The following is a 21,561-nucleotide window of genomic DNA, read 5'->3' as shown; positions in this document are numbered from 1 at the left end:
CACTATCTTCCAATTTAACATAACAATTTTAGATTTGTTTCGTGTACCACTATCTTCCAATTTAACATAACAATTTTAATTTGTTTCATGTACCACTATCTTCCAATTTAACATAACAATTTTAGATTTGTTTCATGTACCACTATCTTCCAATTTAACATAACAATTTTAGATTTGTTTCATGTACCACTATCTTCCAATTTAACAACAATTTTACTTACATTTTGGTAATACCTATTCCTTTGTGATTATAATCTATCATCATATACTACAAGACAAATTTTTAACATGGTGTTTTAATTTTAGAAGATGTTTAATAACTAAATCTTTTTCCAGTATGAAAACCAGTGTCATTTACTGTAATTCATATTTCATTAAGTTATTACAGACAAACCTTTTATGAACCAAATCAGCTTAATGACATATTGTAAAATAGCATACAAAGCATACAGTTTTATTAAATATTGATCATTTGTTTCATAATTGTAAATCTTTTTCAGGTGTAAAATACAGTGTCATTTACAGTACGTACTTCATATTTTATTAAATTATTACTGACAAGCTTTTGTGAACCAAATCAGGTGAAGTACATAATGTAAAATAGCATACCAAGCGTAGTTTTATTAAATACAGTTCATTTTAATCTCTTTAAAAATACACTGGGAATTTTATAAGAAATTAAATCTTTTAAATTTACAGCATAACAGAATTACAACTGGTATGAAAAACAGTCACTTACCGTGTCTGCTCCGGTCAAGTTAAGTCCAAGCCCTCCTACTTGTGTTGTAAGTAGAAGAAGATCAATTGAGGGATCAGCATTGAACCTTTGTACTAATGCATGACGGGATCCTGCTGGTACTGAGCCATCTAATCTCAAGTAAGTCACGCCAGGAAGGTGCTGCCTGTAAGAAATGTAAAAAGTTACAAATTTTCTAAGACAATTTGTATTTTTCATAGCTACAAACCTGAGGTCTTAATGATAGGATAAATTCTAGCGCCTAGCTGGATCCGGTTAAAATGCAGATGAAAGCAAAGAATCTTGTGAGATCTGGCGACGTGTGCGTATTTCAGGTAAAGAATGGTCAAGGACCATGCACCTACGCCACCATGTCAGTCTTTCCCAACTCCAGGAAAGACTGAGAGTGACGTCATCGATTGAAGTGACGTCAAGCAGCGATGATGTCACGGCTTCCTTCTCGATCTGAATGGGAAGCAGACGCCACTGGCGGAAGGATACAAAATGGCTGACCCTGTGACGTCACTAGTGGGGCTGACACCACGCCTTCCCTCTGACTCGAAGAAGCGGTAACTGTTACTGGCGGAGCAATACAATATGGCTGACCTCGGCTACCCACGAAGATGAGGGCAGGAAGAGGGGGTGGGCCTGGACAATATGAGGAGGGGGGGCCAACATCCATGAAAAGCGACAGCAAACCCTCCAAGGATGGAGAACCCTGTAGCCCCATGGTCTTCCAAAATGCCGCCATCTTGGACGCCTCCAACTCTTCCGACTCTATACAAATAAAGACAATGATGAAAAAACCTCCTTCCTCTCGGGAATCAAATTAACTCCCGAAGAAGGAGGGGAGACATACAAAAAACAGCCTGAGGGTCTCCCGAAACTTCCAATGACGAATCGATGGAAGAAAAAGAGGGCCAAGGCACCACACTACTATGGGGTGTGATCGTATCAGGAGACGAAGCATCAGGAAGGAGGAGGAAATCCTACGATGTTCCCTCTTGTTAAAAACAACTTCCACTGCTCTTAGGCCACGCACAGCATTCCGTACAAGGCTTCGTTAATGTAAAAACATAGAGCGACACCTACTGCAAGTGATGTGGGGGTGGGGTTGCAGCCGAAGCCAAAAAACTAGAACACGGAGAACCTGGAGTTCGGGGCACACACAATGACGAGGCCGAGAAGGAGCAGAAGCAGCCATAATAACAGCACACACACACACACACACATTCAAAACGGGCAATGAACCGGGTAAAAGCTGAGAAAGGTCAATGTTATGACCTCTCCCCCAGGCAGTTAAGAAAAGACTGATGCGGTGGCGTAGGTGCATGGTCCTTGACCATTCTTTACCCGACATACACACGCATTGCCAGATCTCACAAGATTCCTTGCTTTTCATCTGCATTTTAACCGGATCCAGCTAGGCGCTAGAAATGATCCTATTGTTAAGACCGAAGGTTTGTTCACGTATGAACAATAAAACATTCTTTGTAATGTCTGTAAAAACAAAATGTTCTTTATGTATGTAAAAATATTATTGTCATGATACAATAAAATTTATTCATACTTACCTGGCAGATATATATATAGCTTGTATTTCCTACGTACGGTCAGACAGAATTTTCAAAAACTCCGGCACACGCAGTGGGCGGACAGGTGGTTAGTACCCCTTCCCGCCGTGGGAGGCGGATATCAGGAACCATTCCCATTTTCTATTCAGATTTTTCATACCACTGTCCCCTGAGGGGAGGTGGGTGGGTACTTAATTATATATATCTGCCAGGTAAGTATGAACAAACTTTATTGTATCATGACAATAACATTTTGTTCATGAAACTTACCTGTCAGATATATATATAGCTGAATCCCACCATTGGAGGTGGGAAGGGCCAGAATAGAAGGATTTTAGGAAACAAATTACATGCAGATGATTGACATCTTGGTTCCTTACCTGTTAGCATAGCTGACTTCGTGATTACTGTCGCCCAAGTCTGCTTCTGCTTTACTAGAGTCTCCAGCAAGGTAGTGACCTATATAGCTGGTGATTCTAGATGATCTGTCAACGGGAGCGTGACCACAATGTGACTAGACCATATTGACCATACTGTGAGGGCAACAAAGCTAAAAAAAACCAAACCCACACCTGACCTAACCTATCGAAGTTAGTCCCATACCTTCTAGGCTAAAGAAAGGGAAAGCGCCTCAAGCGACCAACCCTTTAACCATAAACCAACACCAAAATTAAAAGCACACCTATCCCTTTTCTATAGGATAGGATTCGTGCTGCTTCCTGCCCCAACAACAAACCATTTCTGCGGATATGTATGGTCCCTAGCGACTTCGCAGTTTCTCATATGCCGTCTTCACATCCCCGCAGGTATGTGAAGCGAACACAGAGTTGCTTCGCCAAAAAGTAGCTAATTATATCGCTGAGTGCCATATTCTTTTGAAATGCCATTGAAGTTGCAAACAGCTCTCCACTTCATGGCTTTTATTTTCAAAGTTTCAGATCACCATCCGGGCAGGACGCATGGGCCTCCCTGATGGTGCTTTCGCTAAAAAGAATGCCAGTGCATTCTCGACATAGAAAGTCGGGTCTCTTAACAGAGCACCATAGATTTTCAGAAGGACCCCGAGTCTTTGGTCTTTTGCAAGTAAAAACAATTTGAGAGCCCTGACAGTGGGCACAGGACTCTCTCTGGCTCTTGTCCGATGAACTCTGCTAACCCCTTGATTTCAAAGGTTTTTGGCCAAGGGTTAGATGGGTTCTCATTCTTAGCTAAGAAATTAGGATTCAGGGAGCACACTGCACTGTGTCCTCTGAAACCCACATATTTACTCATTGCTTGAATTTCACTAACCCTTTTTGCCGTGGCAAGAGCAGTTAGGAAAATCGCCTTCCTAGTAGTGTCTTTCAAAGAGGCAGCATGCAGAGGTTCAAAGAGAGCCGACATCAAGAACCTTAGAACTACGTCAAGGTTCCATGATGGGACCTTCGGTTGCGGTACTTTAGTTGTTTCAAACGATCTCAAAAGATCGTGAAGGTCTTTATCATTTGTCAGGTCCAACCCTCTGTGACGGAAGACAGCTGACAGCATACTCTTGTATCCTTTTATTGTGGGCACTGCAAGTCTGTCCACATTTCTCAAATGAAGGAGAAACTCAGCAATTTGGTTCACAGAGGTCGTGGAGGAGGAAGTACCTTTCTTCCTACACCACCTCCTGAAGACAGCCCACTTCGATTGATAAACCGCTCGAGAGGAAGGTCTTCTCGCATTGGCAATAGCCTCTGCCACTGGTCTTGAAAAACCTCTCGCTCTGGCCAACTTCTTGATAGTCTGAACGCTGTCAGACTCAGAGCGGATAGGTTTCCGTGGTACCTCTCGAAGTGGGGCTGTTTGAGAAGATCTACTCTCTCTGGCAGGGTTCTTGGGAAGTCCACCAGAAGAGACATGACCTCCGTGAACCAATCGCTTGAGGGCCAAAAGGGGGCGATCAGTCATTCTCGCTCCTGGCGACGCCGCAAACTTCCTTGTCACCTCTCCTAAGAGTTTGAACGGGGGAAAGGCGGTACAACGTCCATCCCCAAGTCCCAGTCCCATAGGATGGCATCTATCGCTATTGCTTCCGGGTCGAGAACTGGAGAGCAATAAATCGGAAGCCTCTTCGTTTTCGAGGTTGCGAAGAGGTCGACTAGCGGTCGTCCCCACAACTTCCATAGCTCTTGGCAAACCTCTAGATGGAGGGTCCATTCTGTGGGAAGCATCTGATGTTGACGGCTTAAAAGATCCGCTCGGACATTTTGTATTCCTGAAATGAACCTTGTTAGGATCACTATGCTTCGAGCTTTCGCCCATAGAAGGATTTCTCTCGCTACCATGAACAGGTGATCGAGAGTGTGTCCCCCTGCTTTTTGATGAAGCGAGAGCCGTAGTGTTGTCGAGTTGATCTGGACAACTCGGCCCACCAATCGTTCTCGAAGAATTGAAGACCAACCGAATGGCCTCCAACTCTTTTAAGTTTATGTGGCCAGGACCTCTGTTCCCCTCTCCAGAGGCCTGACACTTCCTCCTTGCCTAGTGTTGCTCCCAGCCCACCATGGAGGCGTCTGAGAAACAACACTAGGTCGGGGCTCAAAAGGTTGAGGGACAGTCCTTCCGAAAGTTTGATCGGATCTTGCCACCACTTCAGTTGATCCTTGACCGCTTGTAAGATTACCAAAGTCGAGTCTAGATTCTGTTTGTCCTTCCAGTTTTCTGCCATAAAAAACTGGAGTGGCCTGAGGCTGGCAACCTCCCCAGGGAAACAAACTTCTCCAGCGAAGAATGGTTCCCAGCAGACTCATCCATTCCTTCGCCGAGCATGTTTCTTTCCCTAAGAAGGCTGACACTTTCTCTAGATTTCTGCTGACGTTCCTTTGATGGAAAAGCTTGAAAAGCCGCTGAATCCATCTGAATCCCAGATACACGATGGACTGCGTGGGGATCAGATGGGACTTCTCGTAATTGACTATTAGGCCCAGGGCCTTCGTCAGCTGCAATGTCGTCTGAAGGTCCCTCCAGGCACCTTGACTCCGAAGACGACTGAATTAGCCAGTCGTCCAGGTAGAGCGAGACTCTTATCTTTGATAGGTGAAACCATTTCGCTACATTCCGCATGAGGAAAGTAAAAACCATCGGTGCCGTACTCAGACCAAAAGCAAAGAGCCCTGAACTGGAAGACCTGCCCTTTTAAGACGAACCTCAGGAATTTTCCTTGATTGAGGATGGATCGGGACGTGGAAAATAAGCGTCTTGTAGGTCCAATGACACCATCCAATCCCTGGTCTCAAGGCCCCTAACACAGACGGAGATGTTCCATCCTGAATTTCTCTTTCTTTACAAACAGGTTCAGTCTGCTGACGTCTAGGACAGGTCTCCATCCCCAGACTGCTTCGGACCAGGAATAACCTGTTGTAGAAGCCTGGGGAATCCAGCTCAGGACTTCTTCTACGGCTTTCTTTTCCAACATTTGGTCTAGAAGGTCGAGCAAAATCTGTTGCTTCTCTGACTGGTATGCGGGCAACAGGTCTATCGGCTTCATGCTCAAAGGAGGCGCAGAGAGGAAAGGGATCTTGTATCCTCTCTCGATCACATCTAGGGACCAGGTGTCTGATCCTATCGTCCTCCATGCCTGAGCAAATAAGGTGAGTCTCGCACCTACAGGTGCCTGAAGGGCAGAAACGTCAATTTTTTCCTCTCTTGATAGAAGAGGTCTTGCCTCTAAAGGATCCCCTTCCTCTCGCAGAACCCCTAGAGGAAGGTGCTCCACGAAAGGGCTTAAATTTCTTCTTGGGGGCCTGAGCGGTTGAAGTAGAAGCCTGGGGAGTAGCGTCTGCGAAACTGAGTCAAGAGGTCCCTCGTTGCTTTCTCTTGCAAGTTTACCGACAGATCCTTAATCATGGCCTGCGGAAATAGATGTGTAGAGAAGGGGGCGAACAATAATTCCGCCTTCTGCGCGGGAGAAACCGCTTTCGCCGCAAAACTGCAATAGAGAGCTCTCTTTTTTAGCAGCCCGGTAGCAAAATGAGAAGCTAATTCATCAGAGCCATCCCTTACTGCTCTATCCATGCAAGCCAGCACACTTGAAAGCTCCTCCAAAGAAATAGAGTCTTGACTCCTAGATTGTAAATCCAAGGCCCCCAAGCACCAATCTAAGAAGTTAAACACTTCCAGCATCTTAAATATCCCCTTGAGATGATGATCTGTTTCCGACATCGTCCAGGAAACCTTTGCTGATGACAAATAAGACCTCCTCGGAGCGTCCACTAAATTCGCGAAATCGCCTTGAGAAGAAGACAGTGCTTTCAATCCTGCCTCTTCTCCCGTTTCGTACCAGATCCCCGCTCTCCCATCAGTCTAGATGGGGAAGAGCAAAAGAAGTCTTCCCTTTAGCCTTTCCTTGAATCCATCCAATCCTGAATTCTCTTAAACACTCTCTTCGCAGAGCGCGAAGTGTCCATTTTAACGAAGACCAGGAGGGGGGGGGGGGGCCTTCCTGGCCTTCGATGAGGCTAATTGTGAAGGGGGAGAGCAAGGAACGGGCGCTTGAAAATTGTCTGGAAACAAGTTCTTAAGTAGATTCGTTAAAGTCTTATAGTCTGAAGCCGCTGACGCTGTTGGCTCGTCATCATCCGTAGGGCACAGATCACTAGAAGAATCTCTCTCGGTCATCAGTGTCCTTCAAAGATCGCGATAATAATAATCCTTGAGGCCCCGTTCGCAAGAGGGTGCCTCTAGATGAAGAAGAGTTTAAAGTAACCAATCGCTGTTTCCTTATCTTTGACACTTTAATATCCTGTGAAATATCTTGACGCTTCGGACTCGAACATTCTTCCAAGGCATCCTGCCGAGCGTCCTGGCAAGCGTCCCGATATGTAAGACGCCGCGCGTCCTGAGAAGCGTCCTGCCGAGCATCCCGATGTATAAGATGCCGAGCGTTCTGAGAAGCGTCCTGCTGAGCGTCCTGACGAGCGTCCTGATGTGTACGACGCCGTGCGTCCTGAATAGCGTCAGCTCGAGCGTCCTGGCGAGCGTGAGAAGCGTCTGCTCGAGCGTCCTGGCAAGCGCTTCGCTGCTTAAGACGCCGAGCGTCATAAGAAGCGTCTTCCCGAACGTCTTGCATCCTCTTCTCTGAAACCTCTCTTAAGAGGGCGACAAGGACGACGGCCGCCTGTGCGGCACCTTGCGCCCCTGCCGCTCTCCCCATGAGAGGTCCTCCGAGAGTCCCAACCCCGGCGAGGAGAGGAAGCCTCGGAAGAAGAGAAGCACTCTTTAAGGATTCGTGCCCGTGCACGAACCCTGGCAGCCTGAGATTCGTCCTCAGTTTCTGCCGAAGGGACGTCAGACCGGTTATTAGATCCCGTAACCCTCCTTCGGCTTTCGCCTTGCCTTCTCCCTAAGGCCTGGGAGTCCGGCAGGGGCCTAGGCCTAGAGGCATTATGGGGCCGATCTGACGCCCCCTCCACAACACTAGATGCACTAACACTATCATTGCACTTATCCACATTTGATTGTAAAGCAATCACTTCGATTCCAAGCGCGAATCGACTCCCATAAATCGTAGATAATACGTTTCCCCTTCTGCAGACACTACCCTGATTGTCGGGTGGCGATACAACAGGATAGGGTGAATTACATCTACAGGAGGATTTAATGGAGATACAATTCTACCCTGACTTCTATTCACAGAAGCATTTCTAGAGGAAGACCTCCTGATTCTATCACGCTCTAGCTTTCTCACGTAAGAATCATATGCCTTCCATTCAATTTCAGTCAATTGCTCACACTCGATGCATCTATCATTCAACATACATACATGACTTCGACATTTCGAGCACACCGAATGAGGGTCTACCGAAGCTTTCGGCAACCTCACCTTACATTCCTGTACCTTGCACACCCTGAAGCTAGCAGAGCTAGATCCAGACATCGTAATCAAAGAAAAGTCAAAGCCAAAATCCAAATCAAATCCACTATCACGTATGCCAAGCCAACAAGCCAAATCAAAACCAAAAGTCAATCAGAATACTCAAGTTAGCACAAGAAGTTTCAAAATCCTAGGCGGAAGTCTGTAAACAGTTGTTTACCGACCGGCGACAGAGAAAAATCTGAATAGAAAATGGGAATGGTTCCTGATATCCGCCTCCCAGCGGCGGGAATGCGTACTAACCACCTGTCCGCCCACTGCAAGTGCCGGGAGTTTTGAAATTCTGTCAGACGTCGGAGAATACAGCTATATAAATATCTGACAGGTAAGTTTCATGAACAAAATGAAATTTTCTTTGTAATGTCTAAAGTCCATTCTTATCAGAAAATTAATGACTCAGATTCTATGCTGGGTTAAAGTTAAGAAAAGTGAATTATGCCTGAGAATACAGTAACATGACAATAACACATCAGTATCAATATTTAATACTTGAAATGAAACCACATACTGGAGACCAAATAAATTCTAAACCACATACAGTTTTGGAAAGTCAAGCTCAATCTTCAGTGTGGATACACTAAAGCTCAATTACAGTCCATTATGAGTGAAGCAAACAAAGAGAGAGAAAGAAAACAGTAATAATACATTAAATATCAATACAGGCAGTCCCCAGGTTACGATGGGGGTTCTGTTCTTCAGACGAGTTGTAAGCCAAAAATCGTTGTAAGCCAGAACATCGTCAAAAATCCTAAGAAAACCTTACTTTTAATGCTTTGGGTGTATTGAAAACTATGTAAACTGCATTATTATTGCATTTTTCATCTAAAAAACCTTCAAATATTGATTATTTTGCATTTCTGGTTTTATATTTCATCTGCCAGATAAGCGTTGTAGATATCGTAACCCTGGAATATGCGTCGTAACCCTGGAAATAATGTCTGATGAATATAATTGAGAGGCGCCTTAACCTCAGAACGTCGTAAGCCGAACCCGTCGTAACCCGGGGACTGCCTGTATAACTAATAAAACAGGCTAATTTCTAGGGAAAAGCATTGTCATTATCTAAAGAAGACATGTACAAAATAATGTCAAGTAAAACACCAGTTATGTATTAGAGTACCAAAATAAACAATGCAAAAGTGTAAAAATAGCTGTTTGGGTCTTGACAATTAAATGCCAGCTATTTTTATTACTAAATTGTTTGTAATTTAAAAAAAAGTAAAAACTAGAGTGTCATTGTTCTGACACAATGTTTGTCTTCTTGTATTTAAAAAAAACTGTTGTATATTCTGGTTACTTCCTAGTAACTTGTGTTTTACTTGATATATTATTTCCTAAATGTAAAAAATTGTTGTATATTCTGGTTACTTCCTAGTAACTTATGCTTGACTGATATATTATTTCCTAAATGTCCTGTCTAGATAGTGACAATGATGTTCCCATGAAATTAGGCCGTTTTATTGGCTACTGACATTCTATGTACTATTATTATTTTTTCCCTCTCTCATTGTTAGATTCACTCATTATGGACTGTAGTTGGTTTTAGTGTCTCCACACTGGAGGGGAGCATGACATTCAAAACTGTGGTTTTCCATACAAACATTTGTTTTCAAGTACACTAACAACTTTTGGGTATTTTCATACCCAAAATGCAGATGGCTTCAAGTAATTACAGTTCCACCCAGATTTCAAATATGGTGAAGGGCTCTCTTCTTTGTCGTTAAAATATTTTCAGTTACTGAAGTTCCTCTATACTATATATGCATTGTGTGGCATCTGGACATATGAAACCCTAAATACCAGAATAGGAAGTGCAATTATTTTCTATAATCTAATATACTTCATCTTACCTGAGCAAATCTTTTTCGATAATATCCAACATTGACTTAAGTTGGCAAAAGATGAGAGCTCTATGTTGGGAAACAACAGCTTCGGTACCTGTTGCACTGTCTACACCAATGCCACAGTCCAACAGCAACTGTCTGAAAATGAAAAAAAAATCAAAAAGTTTACTATATATTATTCTATATATATATATATAGTATATATATATTATATATAATATATATATATATATATATATATATATATATATATATCCCGATATCAATTCAGCCATTAGTACAAAATGGATACAACAGATGGGAAATACTAGTCAACAGCTTTTATTTTTTTTAATCCACAGTTTCAAAATTAAGACTTGGAATTTCATCATTCATTACTGAAATTTCATTGCTGTCACTAATTGTATAAAAACTGTTCAAAATAAAATACTGCATTTAATAAACGTTTTGTTTGTTTGAGAAGAGAATTAAGCAGAAGTTGCTTTTTGTTTTTTTACTTTTTAGTCATCTTCTTTGGTCAATTTCCTGCTTCACTGTCCAAATGATGTAGATTTACCTTGCTCCAGTTTTCTTCTTAACTTGGACAGCAAAGCAGGAAATGACACCAAAAAGATGACTTAAAAAGTACAAAACAAAAAATCCTATACATATTATTTACTCAAGATGCACTTGCCCATTTTAAACCTTGAACTGACCCTTGAGGACACCCTTCACTTTTTGTTCACAATGGAATCAGCATTACAAAAACGACTGACATGCACTACATACTTGAGTGCAGGAAGTTTTGCAGAATGATGGATATCTGATAAAGAAGAATTCGATTCTCTAAGTTTAGCTGCTATTCTTTCATATTCTGGATGTTGAGGCTTGATAACCAGCTTTGGATGATTGCATACTTTTCGCAAATACTGCAATGCCTGTAATGGAAGAATAGTAGTGGTTGAAAAATATGAAATCTCAATTTGGAAAGAACATACCTTTAATTTTTATGATAAAAGATATTACAAATACTTAATAGTTTTCCTCAAAGTTATTGCTAGCAGAAACTGCTGTCATTTATGGAACAATTTGTAAAAAAAAAAAATTTCTTAATGAAACAATAAAATTATTAAAATACTTTATCACACATACAAAAGCCAAATGCTGCCAGTACACATTCAAAGTTCTGTATTTAATATTTCAAATTAAACTAATAAAAAGCTCATTTAATGTTAGGAAGAGCTACATGGAGATAAACTTACTAACAACATAATGGAATGACTGGTACATAATGGGATTTGCACATGTTAAACAAGTTAAGTTAACTGGTGTGTCATGAGTAAAAAAAAAAAAAAAAAAAAATTCTGATACAATTATGGCTACCTAGTGAAAAATCTCAACTTCACAGTGTTGCCAAATAACACTAATTAAACCTTTTCTCTTCTAGTTTACATCTTTTTTATTGGCTATTATTCCTGGGTGAGTATCTATTACATTCCGTCATTATATAATAACCTTTATTATATGTCATCTATATCATTAACATTATGTCAAGTATTCCTTGGGATATGCCACATACGTATCTACCGCTCTGATTTCTTATTTTAATAATTTAAATGTAAACCAGTAAGACATTATCACGACTATAGCCATTCAATGTACACCTTCAATCACTGCCATTTAGTGGGATCACTATGTTATAACAACTATTCACGAGTTACTCGTTAACTTTGATTTATTAATTTTTGACAATACTTTTATAGATTGTTCATTTGCTTATGTATGTTTAAAATAATAAGTATTTCTATTCTTCTTTGATTGTTATAAACTTCTCTAAACACAAAGAATTTATAATTTATGCCATGGTTACTGGTATCCGTCTTGTCTTTTTCATATTCATCCCTTATATACTTCTAACCAAATTTCTCAGGACTAATAACTCCACTGTTTTAAACAGAATTTTACCCTTAACCATCCATGTTTCATCGTTTCTCCAGTATGACATGATATTTTGCTCACAACACTGAAACAAATGTCTTGTTCCAAGCTAACAAAAACACAGGACAGTCTGGCTAAAATCTTAGCACATATACCAATTGCTTTTTTTTTTTTTTTTTTTTTTTTTTTTTTTTTTTTTCCTAAGCATCATCTGTGACAAGAACATTCCCAAGAAGAAGTACTGAGCAATAAATTTTACCTTTACCAAAAATGAGAGACAGGTTCATTATCTTACCTGGAACACATGACTCTGTGCCTTTGGCGCAGATTCCTCACCACCCTAAGTCAGGGATTCGTAAAGCATCAGCGATGTTTTGATTAGCCTGAGTACGCGCAAAGTCTTCATACAGTTGCTCCTGTAATGGGCTCAGTTCACAATAATAATCCTGTAATGAGAACCAAAATATTAAAAACTTACAGATAAACCAAACCTCAAACTAAGCTCATTTTAGTACATCAATAGAAACCAGGAATAGAAATCATCTACATCTACAGAGTATACTTTAGATGTAACTGACACAGCTGTTCAGAAACAAATTTTAAAGGCCCTTCCTTACCCCTGTTAATGCCTATCATCTTGATGAATTAGAGTACGGCCATAAAATTTCTTAGCTCCATTTCATTCTGCTAATTCCTAAACTTAGTAGTTAATTCTCCTTTTTCATGGGAGCTGTTCAAGATAATCTTCTAAGGATTTACCACATGGATTTTATCCCCTTCCATTTCCATTTCCCTTTACATACCCTCAAAAGTAGCAATGTGTATCCATAATTCATTCTGCATAAAAACTATGGTAAATGGGTAATAAAGTCAATATCAACACCTTTTACATATTCTTAACCTGAAAGAGTTGAATGCGAAATGCTGATCGGTCTGCTCACTTGTAAGATACTTTATGACAACTGATGCATCTTTGGAATTTGTTGTTTTTCAATTTATAGTATCTGCTGCATACTTTTTTTGGGTTGTTTGTACTGATGCTAATAAATTAGTACTATAGGTATTTTGCCATCAGTCTGGATCAAGACATTTTGCCTACTAAGATACAGTGTTCACAGATGAATTTCAAGTAAAAAGTGTTTATTAGATATCATACTGCATTGTTCCCTTTTCTGTGTTTCACTAACCAAATCTGTCCATTTCAGAGTGGCCCCCTGCTCTTTGGCTCTATTAGAGCCCATCTTGGGAAGGTTTACTAAACTACAGTCTTACCTGAGTAATCTTTGGTGGTAAATCTTGTAGAACATCTTCTTTCACTCTCCGCAGGAGAAATGGAAGTACCTGACGATGCAAAGCCTCCATAGCTAAAACTCCCGCCTCTTGTTCCCTACTTGAACTTTTTGCATCACGTGACTGAAGGATGGGTTTTGAGTAACGTGCCATGAACTGACGTTCACTACCCAGAAAGCCAGGCATGAGGAAGTCAAACAATGACCACAACTCTAACACATTATTCTGGATGGGTGTGCCGGACAGGATTAGTCGATGCTGTGCTGTAAGTTGTTTGATGGCTTTGGAGGACTGAGGGGGGAGAGAAAATGACAATCTAACTTATCTGCAGCAAATATGAAAAACCTGGTTACAAGTGAAACAGACTAATTTCCTTTGTCAGAATAAAATTATTTTATTACTCTTCACACTGAAATAAAATACAGGCAACAGCAAATGCTACTTTCATCTTTTGAATCTACAGTGAACCCCTACAAAAAACTAATGCATATAACCTCAACAAGTTAACATAACTAAAGGTTTATCAGCATTATGTTGAACCTCTAGAGAAATTGTGCCACTTGCATCTAATTATAGCATTCTTATTTCCTATAGTATACTATTGCCCTTGTTTCAACTGTCCTCCATCACCTCCTGCCCCCATCATCCTTGGTCTCCTCCTCCTGCTTCCTAAAACTTTTTAGTTACAAGCATTTTTCAACAGACTATCATTCTCCAATCTCTCCATTTAACCAATCCCTCTCAAAATACTAAACCATTTTTTGGCTGTACATCCCAACCTTTTTACCACATCTTCAGATCTCCAAATTTCTCAACCATTCACCTCTTCTTATTTCTCATTTCCTAAGTATATTATCTCATCAGCTTCTATCTTTATTTTCTCATTCACCCTAACAGAATTTGCATATATAAAGGATAGTTGGCCCCACATTTTCTTCATTCAATGTCATTTTTGCATCTGTAGACACTCATCTTCTCATCAGCACCTTTTCCAGAGCTCCATATCACTTATTGCATTTACACCAAGGTAACTACTGAGTAATCTTCTGCAAACTCTTGGCTTTCCTGACTATTATATTATCAATTTTTATTCTCATAAGTGCATTCAGACATTTCAGCAGTAAATACTACTTTAATATAAATTTTTGCAGTTTAATAGGATGGATAGAAAAGACACAAGTTATTGTATTTCCAATACCAAGATGGCAATTAAGGTAAGTATTATTAAAAGAAAAATAAAATGTATTAAAAACTGAAATGGCCATACTTTAATGACTAGTTTCCAGTTGCAAACCCTGGAAGCTAATGCATAGTAAGGAATAAGCCTAAATTCCCATTCTTCACTCAGATTACCTCGTTCTGTTATGCACATTTTCGCCATGCCACCAGTTTTCTTTAAAGAACGATCATTCCCAATAATATTGTATAATGCAATTTGCAGCTACGTATATATATATTGAAACAAATAGAGCTGTATCTCCACCAGTGAGGAAGATTCAGCCATATTTAATGATACTCTCATTGTCTTAGTAGCAAAATGATATTTACCAGCTAGAAGAAAATGGTGAAAAATTAAAAAATTTTAGTAATGCCACTACTGGTTCACTAGTTTATTAGCCTTCACCAAACAAATCCAAATAATTATTCTATCTTTTTTTTTAATATGCAAACTGCAGTGCACAGAAAGGGGGATATTTTTGGCTTTCTGATTAGTATTTTTTTATTCCTCTGGTTGTAACAGCATGCCTCTACATTTTATCCATTCACTTTAGACTTAAATGTCATCCCAGGTTCTGTAATTTACTTGCTCTAATATTCTGTTATTTTATTTTCATTTAATGTATTGGTGAAATGTGGGCATTGTTCAATGCATGGGAAACGTGTTTGATTTTAGAAAATGTCTTAATGTATTTAAAGTTGTGTTGTGATGTCACAGAATACAAGATGGCGGCGGCATAGGGTGGAAATGTAAAAAAAAAAAAAAAAAAAACAGAGCGGGCAGAACAGGAGAGGCTGATTTGGTGTTTGGTTTGGTAGGAGAGAGGCCCTCTCTCTGTCTTAAAGGAATTTGTGAGTTGTAAGTCTTGTTGTGGTATTGTTCAGTCTTAAGCTGAATTACACTGAAACTGAGGAATGTGAACGGTTGGGTAAATTGCACGATTGTTGTATATAGGAAAGTTTAGGCTAGGAAAATATTCAAACACCTCTCACTTTTCACTCTGTAACATTAAACTACTTCACAACAATAAGTACGTGTTTGGAATGCATAGTAGTTTTTTACTAATAACCACCCAAAGCCATTATAAATACATATACCAAGATCACCAAGTCCCATTTCTAGACCATTATAGGGCTCACTCTCAGAATTTCTCCTTGAATGAGATGAAAATTGAAAATTGAAGCAAGGTAAATTTGAAGAAGTTGGACAGGTAAGTAGAAAGACCAAAGGGGATGGCTGAAGAGTAAATGCAAAATTCAATACTTCTAGGACCAAAGAGATGCTGTAAAGCATTTTTAGTCCCATCTACAGTATGCCAAGCAATGGACACAGTGGCAACCCCAAAAGGGTTCTGCGTTCCAAAAAACTAAACTTTTTCTGAAACTTAAAACAGCCCTGATGCAAGTTACACTGGGTCACATGGAGGTCTTAAGAACTACAAAAAACAAATTTATTGATAAGAGTTTTTAAGACTAACTAACATAACATTACCTTGGTTTTACCATTTTTTATGATATGGCCTTCATCCAGAATAACATAATTCCACTTGATCTGAGAGAAGAACTGAATGTCATTTCTAACAATGTCATATGAGGCAACAATTAAATTATGATCAGGTACAAAGCATCTCAACCTGTAAATAAAAAAAAGAGGAGACTTTCAAGAATAGTAAAACCTCAGATACTCTTACACAGTTTTTCCAAAATCACTTTCTAATAAGAGTTCAGCATGTTTATTCAAAATACTCGTCTAGACAAAACATACTTGCTTCTCTCTGCAGGGGGGCCTGTGTAGTGCAGTGGGTTCAAATACTTTTTTGTAACAAACTTTGAAACTTCATAAACCCAGTGACCAGTTAATGTAGGAGGGCACACAACCAACGATTGCCACAGGACATCTTCAGACTTCCCTGAACTTATCTAAAATACCAAATTATCACCTAATTAGTTCACTTAATAAATAAGACATTAAAAAGTACATAATTTTTAAGTAAGTTTCTTTATTAAGGAAAGGTTTGTGCTGAATAAAAGAACTGATACAGTATTGTAGCTTTCAAAACAGGCGACTATGAAACAACAGGAAATGAACTTTTATTGCATTTTGCTGTAGTTATGCAACATCTGATAATTATTGCTGCTCCTGAGTGAATGTTGACTTTTCTACATGAGCTACAAAACCTTAGTATGGTTAACACACATACACGTAAGTGTATTACCCTTATACTGATTGGACTGGATTGTATGAAAATGTTTACTGTATATAATTGTTTTCATGACTTTATAAAAATTATTCCTACTTTGGGTTTTTATTTTCCCTATCTGACAGTTAGCAAAAATATGTATCCAGCGTTATTAGTTTTAACATTTTGGAAATGTCAGTAGCTTATGATGAAGTTGAGCTTTCCTTGAGCTAATTCAGTAATCCATCCAGATGATTACAAAAAATTTTAAAATATTTCATCATTAAATTGCAAAAACTTTAGCGATGGTGGCTATGAAAATTGTAAACTGCAGACAGCAAGAATCTTTACTATTGGCCTTAATAATTTCATGTCACACACAGACTGTATACTAATGACCATAATAATTTAAATGTTGCACAGAGACTGCATAGTAACCATAATCTAGATACACACCTGCTTTTTCTCCTTTACAAAATGGTCACTGGCCAGAATGCAGATAGATTGTAGTGTCTTTCCAAGACCCATATCATCACAAAGAATACCATGAAGTTTGTATCGATTAAGAAAGGCCAACCAGTTAACACCACTCTGAAAGAAAAGACAATATTACTAATCACAGCAGCACATAGCATGCTTTTTGTGCTCAATAAATATGAACTAGACATGAAATACTTAACTGTCCTGATGACATCAGAGAAGGGGTATAAAGAAATGGTAGTGAAAAAGGGAAAAAGAGCCTTCAAGCCTTGCAAAAGACAGGCCAAAATGTAAACAGGAAGAAGAGGAGCCTAACAGGCTGCTCAAAAGAGTGGAGAAGATTTGGGAGATTTGAATCCCAATTTCAACACAGCAAAAGTAAATTCTCAAACTCTATAATGGAAAAAAAAACTATTTCGAAGGAAGGATTCAAAGGCTATGAAGACATTATCTATGAAAAGAAACTGCTCAAATAACCCAACAGGAATAGCTAAGGTTGATTATTGATTAAAAGGCCAGAAAGATTTTAAGGAAAAAACCTAAAAAAGAGGGATGTTCAAGATGCAGATTTGCTAACAGAAATAAAGTACTAGAAATTAAATAATTAATATCAGTTTGAGGTATAAGTATTGTGCACAGCAACGTCTGAAATAATTTGCCTTAAGATTCTCAAGGTTCTGAGAGACAGTTATCAGTGTAATTGGAACTGCCAATTAACTGGGCTTTGTGGGAACAATGTACATTCATATAATGAACCAAGCATGGGAAAGCCTCTTCTCAACTTCTTTTTACTTATAATATTCTTGTAATACCTCACACTACAGAATAGTACTCAACTAACCCAACAATACTCTGAAATAATTACAAATTTTTAACCAATTTGTATTTTTCATAACTAACAAACCTGAGGCCTTAACATTAGGATAATACTAGCGCCGGTAGAATTAATAAAAAACTTGAGACCCAGGGACTAGTGGTATCTGTACCAGGTTACGGGGTATTGTGGTTCCAGTCACACCACTAATTCACTGAAACAACATTCCCTTAGTGTATAAAATATGAGATGACAAGCATACCTGCTGATAAGATCTCAGTTCTGCATTAATTGGTAATGGAATTTTGTGGCTTTCTATTTTTGCTGGATCCAAAAGATGCTCAAGGAATTCCCTCTCTCGTAATTTCTGCTTCATAAGTTCAGAGCTCAAGTCAGGGGGATCAGGCACTCCACCTTCAAGTGGCAGCAATCGAATAAGAGTCGCAAAGCAATGGGTTGCTAAATTTCGGACATTAATGTCCTGGTCACTCATGCAACCTACAAAAGGAAAAGAATCATAAATGTAAGAGATACAGGAGTCTATTTCCTGTCTCTAGAAAATAAAAGCACTCATCTATGGAAAAAATATAAGACATTACCAGGCCTTTTCATAACATAAACACGTAATTTCATAAGAGATTTATGCTTTTAGTACTGATATGAATATACTGATAATATAGGATTTTTATTGCTAGTACACATACAATATTTAATGAATTGTAGAGTACTTAAAAATATCTGCACTTTTCATAATTGTCATTCTCATATAGTAATCTCATTTCATTAAAAGGATACTCAATTAAATGTACAATACTTAAAAATATAAACATTTTTCATAATTATCATTTTCATACAATCCTATCTCATTAAAAGGATACAATCATGGTCTTAGAATGTTCCAGACACTAGTCTTTTGACTAACTAGAAAAAAAAGCATGATGTGCCATCTGAATCCATAAGTACAGCCTAATGCTTCACTTTTTGTGTATTCTGGATGGTAGAGAGATTCTTATGGGGTTGTCAGTCTACATAAACAGATATCAAAGGAATATGTAGCTGCAGCCAAAGTGGACTATTCTAGTGGATGGGCTTGCTACCCACTGCTGAAGCAATCTGCAACCTTGTTGTGCCCCCTATGAAAATGTCAGCAGTTTTAATAACTGGCACCTAGATGGCATATTATTCACCCAAGTCTGAGATGCAAAAGGTATCCCTGACAAGAGCCATCAGCACTATTTAATGAGATCAAGGGTACCATCTAATGAAGAAATTATTCTCTGAACATAGATCTGGTGCTAACTTCTTTCATCCAGGAGTCTAATATCAATTCCAAATATTCACTATTTCATCATTTAAAAAAATATTAACAGTACTTTCTGAAGAATTTAATAACACTGCTGAGCAACTCAAGATGACATGTCTCCATAAATTCTTCTGGTTTTCTAATTTAAAGTTATATAAAACTCAGCTAGAAATGAAACTAAACTTGCTCACTTACAAATAGGAAAAGCAATTCATAAAATGAAATGTCTTACACATACCTAACAAAGGCACAATAAGAAGTACAATATAAGGCACAACGTCAAATCCAAGCCTGTCAATTGATGCAAAAATGCATTCAATGGCTCCTTGTCTTTGATTATCCCCATGGACAGCTTCAAGGGAAGGTATAATATTTAATACTATATAGGTCATTGTTGATACTGGTAGAACTGTAGCTAAAACTCCCATAACTCTAGTAGCCATATGGCGAACAGCAGCATACTGATGATATAACCAAACCTCTAACTTTGGCAGCTTTACTTCTAACTGAAATTAGAATAAAAATAATTGTTCAATGACTCATTTTATAAGAATTTGCAAATTTTCTACCTTATAATATATTCATAAGCATACTGCACAATTTCTTTACAGACAATATATTCAAATTATACAAAACTCAAGCTATAAAACCTGATCAAAGTCAATGATGAATTAATAAATCATAGGATATGTTTGAAATATTTTACCTTGGTTAATAATTTTACATGAAGTGCTGGAATTACAACCTCTAAAAGCTGCAACCAATTAATTACAGCTTGTGAATTGTCCAAAGTCATATCTGAATTTGACACTAAATCAAAAGGATCAAAAACCAGACTCCAGAGGTGGGGCATCCTCTCGGGAAGCTCTTCACCAAAGTAACGTGCTATGTGCATCAGAGCGTAAGTACAGCCACGCCTCTGAATTTCAGCCAGTTTTTGATTCTGTGGAAAAAAAAGTGCCACACACACATCTGCTATATACTAAATACAAAAAATCTTGAAGTATAACAACAATAGTAATAAGAACCATAAAAATGTAGGAATAATATTGTTAATCATACCATGATCATCAGCAGCAGAATTATTTTACCAATACGTACCCTAAGCTAAAATTTTGACTACACAGTATATTGGATTTGTTCCTATATGATTAACAAGATTGGTAATTATGTTTTATCTAATAAACTGAGAACCTTTGCATTGAAAGGCATGCAGACAGTTAAGATTACTTGTAAAAAAATAAAAAATAGAGCTTTGTAAAAGCTTCATAATTGGATAGACTAAAAATGCAGATGATTCGGGTAAAATTTCATTGGAGGATTTGAGTTCAACAACTTTCATTTGCTGTCGAGTGAAATTTGGGCATTTATGAAGAATGTCTTGGTGTTAGTCTTGCATTGCATACCTACAGACAGAAATTGGTTCTTGAGGATGGCCATTACATACCATGTGTAGCACTGGTATCCAGTTACCAGACAAGTTACCACAAACATTTATGGGGTCATATCTCTAATTCTATTAAGTTTTACAGCAATGAAAATTGTAGACAAGTCCAAAGCAAAAATAAAAGCAGTGAATTTCAAACTATAAGTGAATTTCCATATTGCAGACATTTTTCTCTTAAATATTCCTGTATACAGTGCTCAAAATGCTCAGATTTGTCACTAAAACGTTTTCTCAGGTAATGTAAATATGTAAACATTTAAATTTTGTGTATCATTTATGGAGAAGTTCCATTATTGAAGAGATGGTTGTAGTATTGAGTCTCAATGAGTTGACAATTGGAAAGTGGTGGAGAACAATTTTCTAGTAAGGGAATTGCTGACATTCTTATAACTCACTGAACAATTACACAAACATGGTGTAAGGACAAGAATGGCTCACCACTTTCAATCTATACTGATTTGCTGGGAGAAGACTTAAAACCTCCCGTTAATATTCCGATTCCTTCACCATGAATTGAACCTCAAGTCTGCAAAACTGGTTATGTAGATTAATATTTTTAATTTCCATAACCTGTTTTGTAGAACCTTTACATGATTGATAAAAAACAATAGGGTTAACCTATCAGCATTCAATATTGCATGAGGTAATTCTTCTATCAATTATGGATATTAGATAGTCTCTGATCTTCACTTAAATTCCACCATCATAGTATACTAGTATACAGGAAGTCTTAAAATAATAATGACACCACAGACAATTAGTAGAGAATGTAGTTACGAGTTTGCAATGTCTTTTGACCAAGGTAATTTTTATAAAATCAAGTGTTTGCTACTACACTTTTCCAAGATTTTGGGTTCTTCTA

At 38.4% G+C, this 21,561-nt stretch overlaps 1 protein-coding gene across 1 annotated transcript in view; it reads right to left on the bottom strand.

Moving 5' to 3' along the window:
• Positions 1-21,561, bottom strand: part of LOC135226397 (TATA-binding protein-associated factor 172-like) — a 165,766-nt gene that overhangs the window by 15,535 nt on the left and 128,670 nt on the right. Inside the window, 12 exon segments of the mRNA XM_064265884.1 lie at positions 740-902; positions 10,057-10,188; positions 10,819-10,967; positions 12,263-12,307; positions 12,309-12,413; positions 13,240-13,548; positions 15,968-16,109; positions 16,241-16,395; positions 17,112-17,246; positions 18,212-18,447; positions 19,491-19,758; positions 19,959-20,195. Of these exon segments, the coding sequence (XP_064121954.1) occupies positions 740-902; positions 10,057-10,188; positions 10,819-10,967; positions 12,263-12,307; positions 12,309-12,413; positions 13,240-13,548; positions 15,968-16,109; positions 16,241-16,395; positions 17,112-17,246; positions 18,212-18,447; positions 19,491-19,758; positions 19,959-20,195 (2,076 nt within the window).

The sequence above is a fragment of the Macrobrachium nipponense genome, chromosome 14 (genome assembly GCF_015104395.2).
Source record: "Macrobrachium nipponense isolate FS-2020 chromosome 14, ASM1510439v2, whole genome shotgun sequence".
Taxonomy (NCBI): Eukaryota; Metazoa; Arthropoda; class Malacostraca; order Decapoda; family Palaemonidae; genus Macrobrachium; species Macrobrachium nipponense.
The sequence above is the reverse complement of the archived record's forward strand: the minus strand, read 5'-3'. Positions and strand labels throughout refer to the sequence as shown.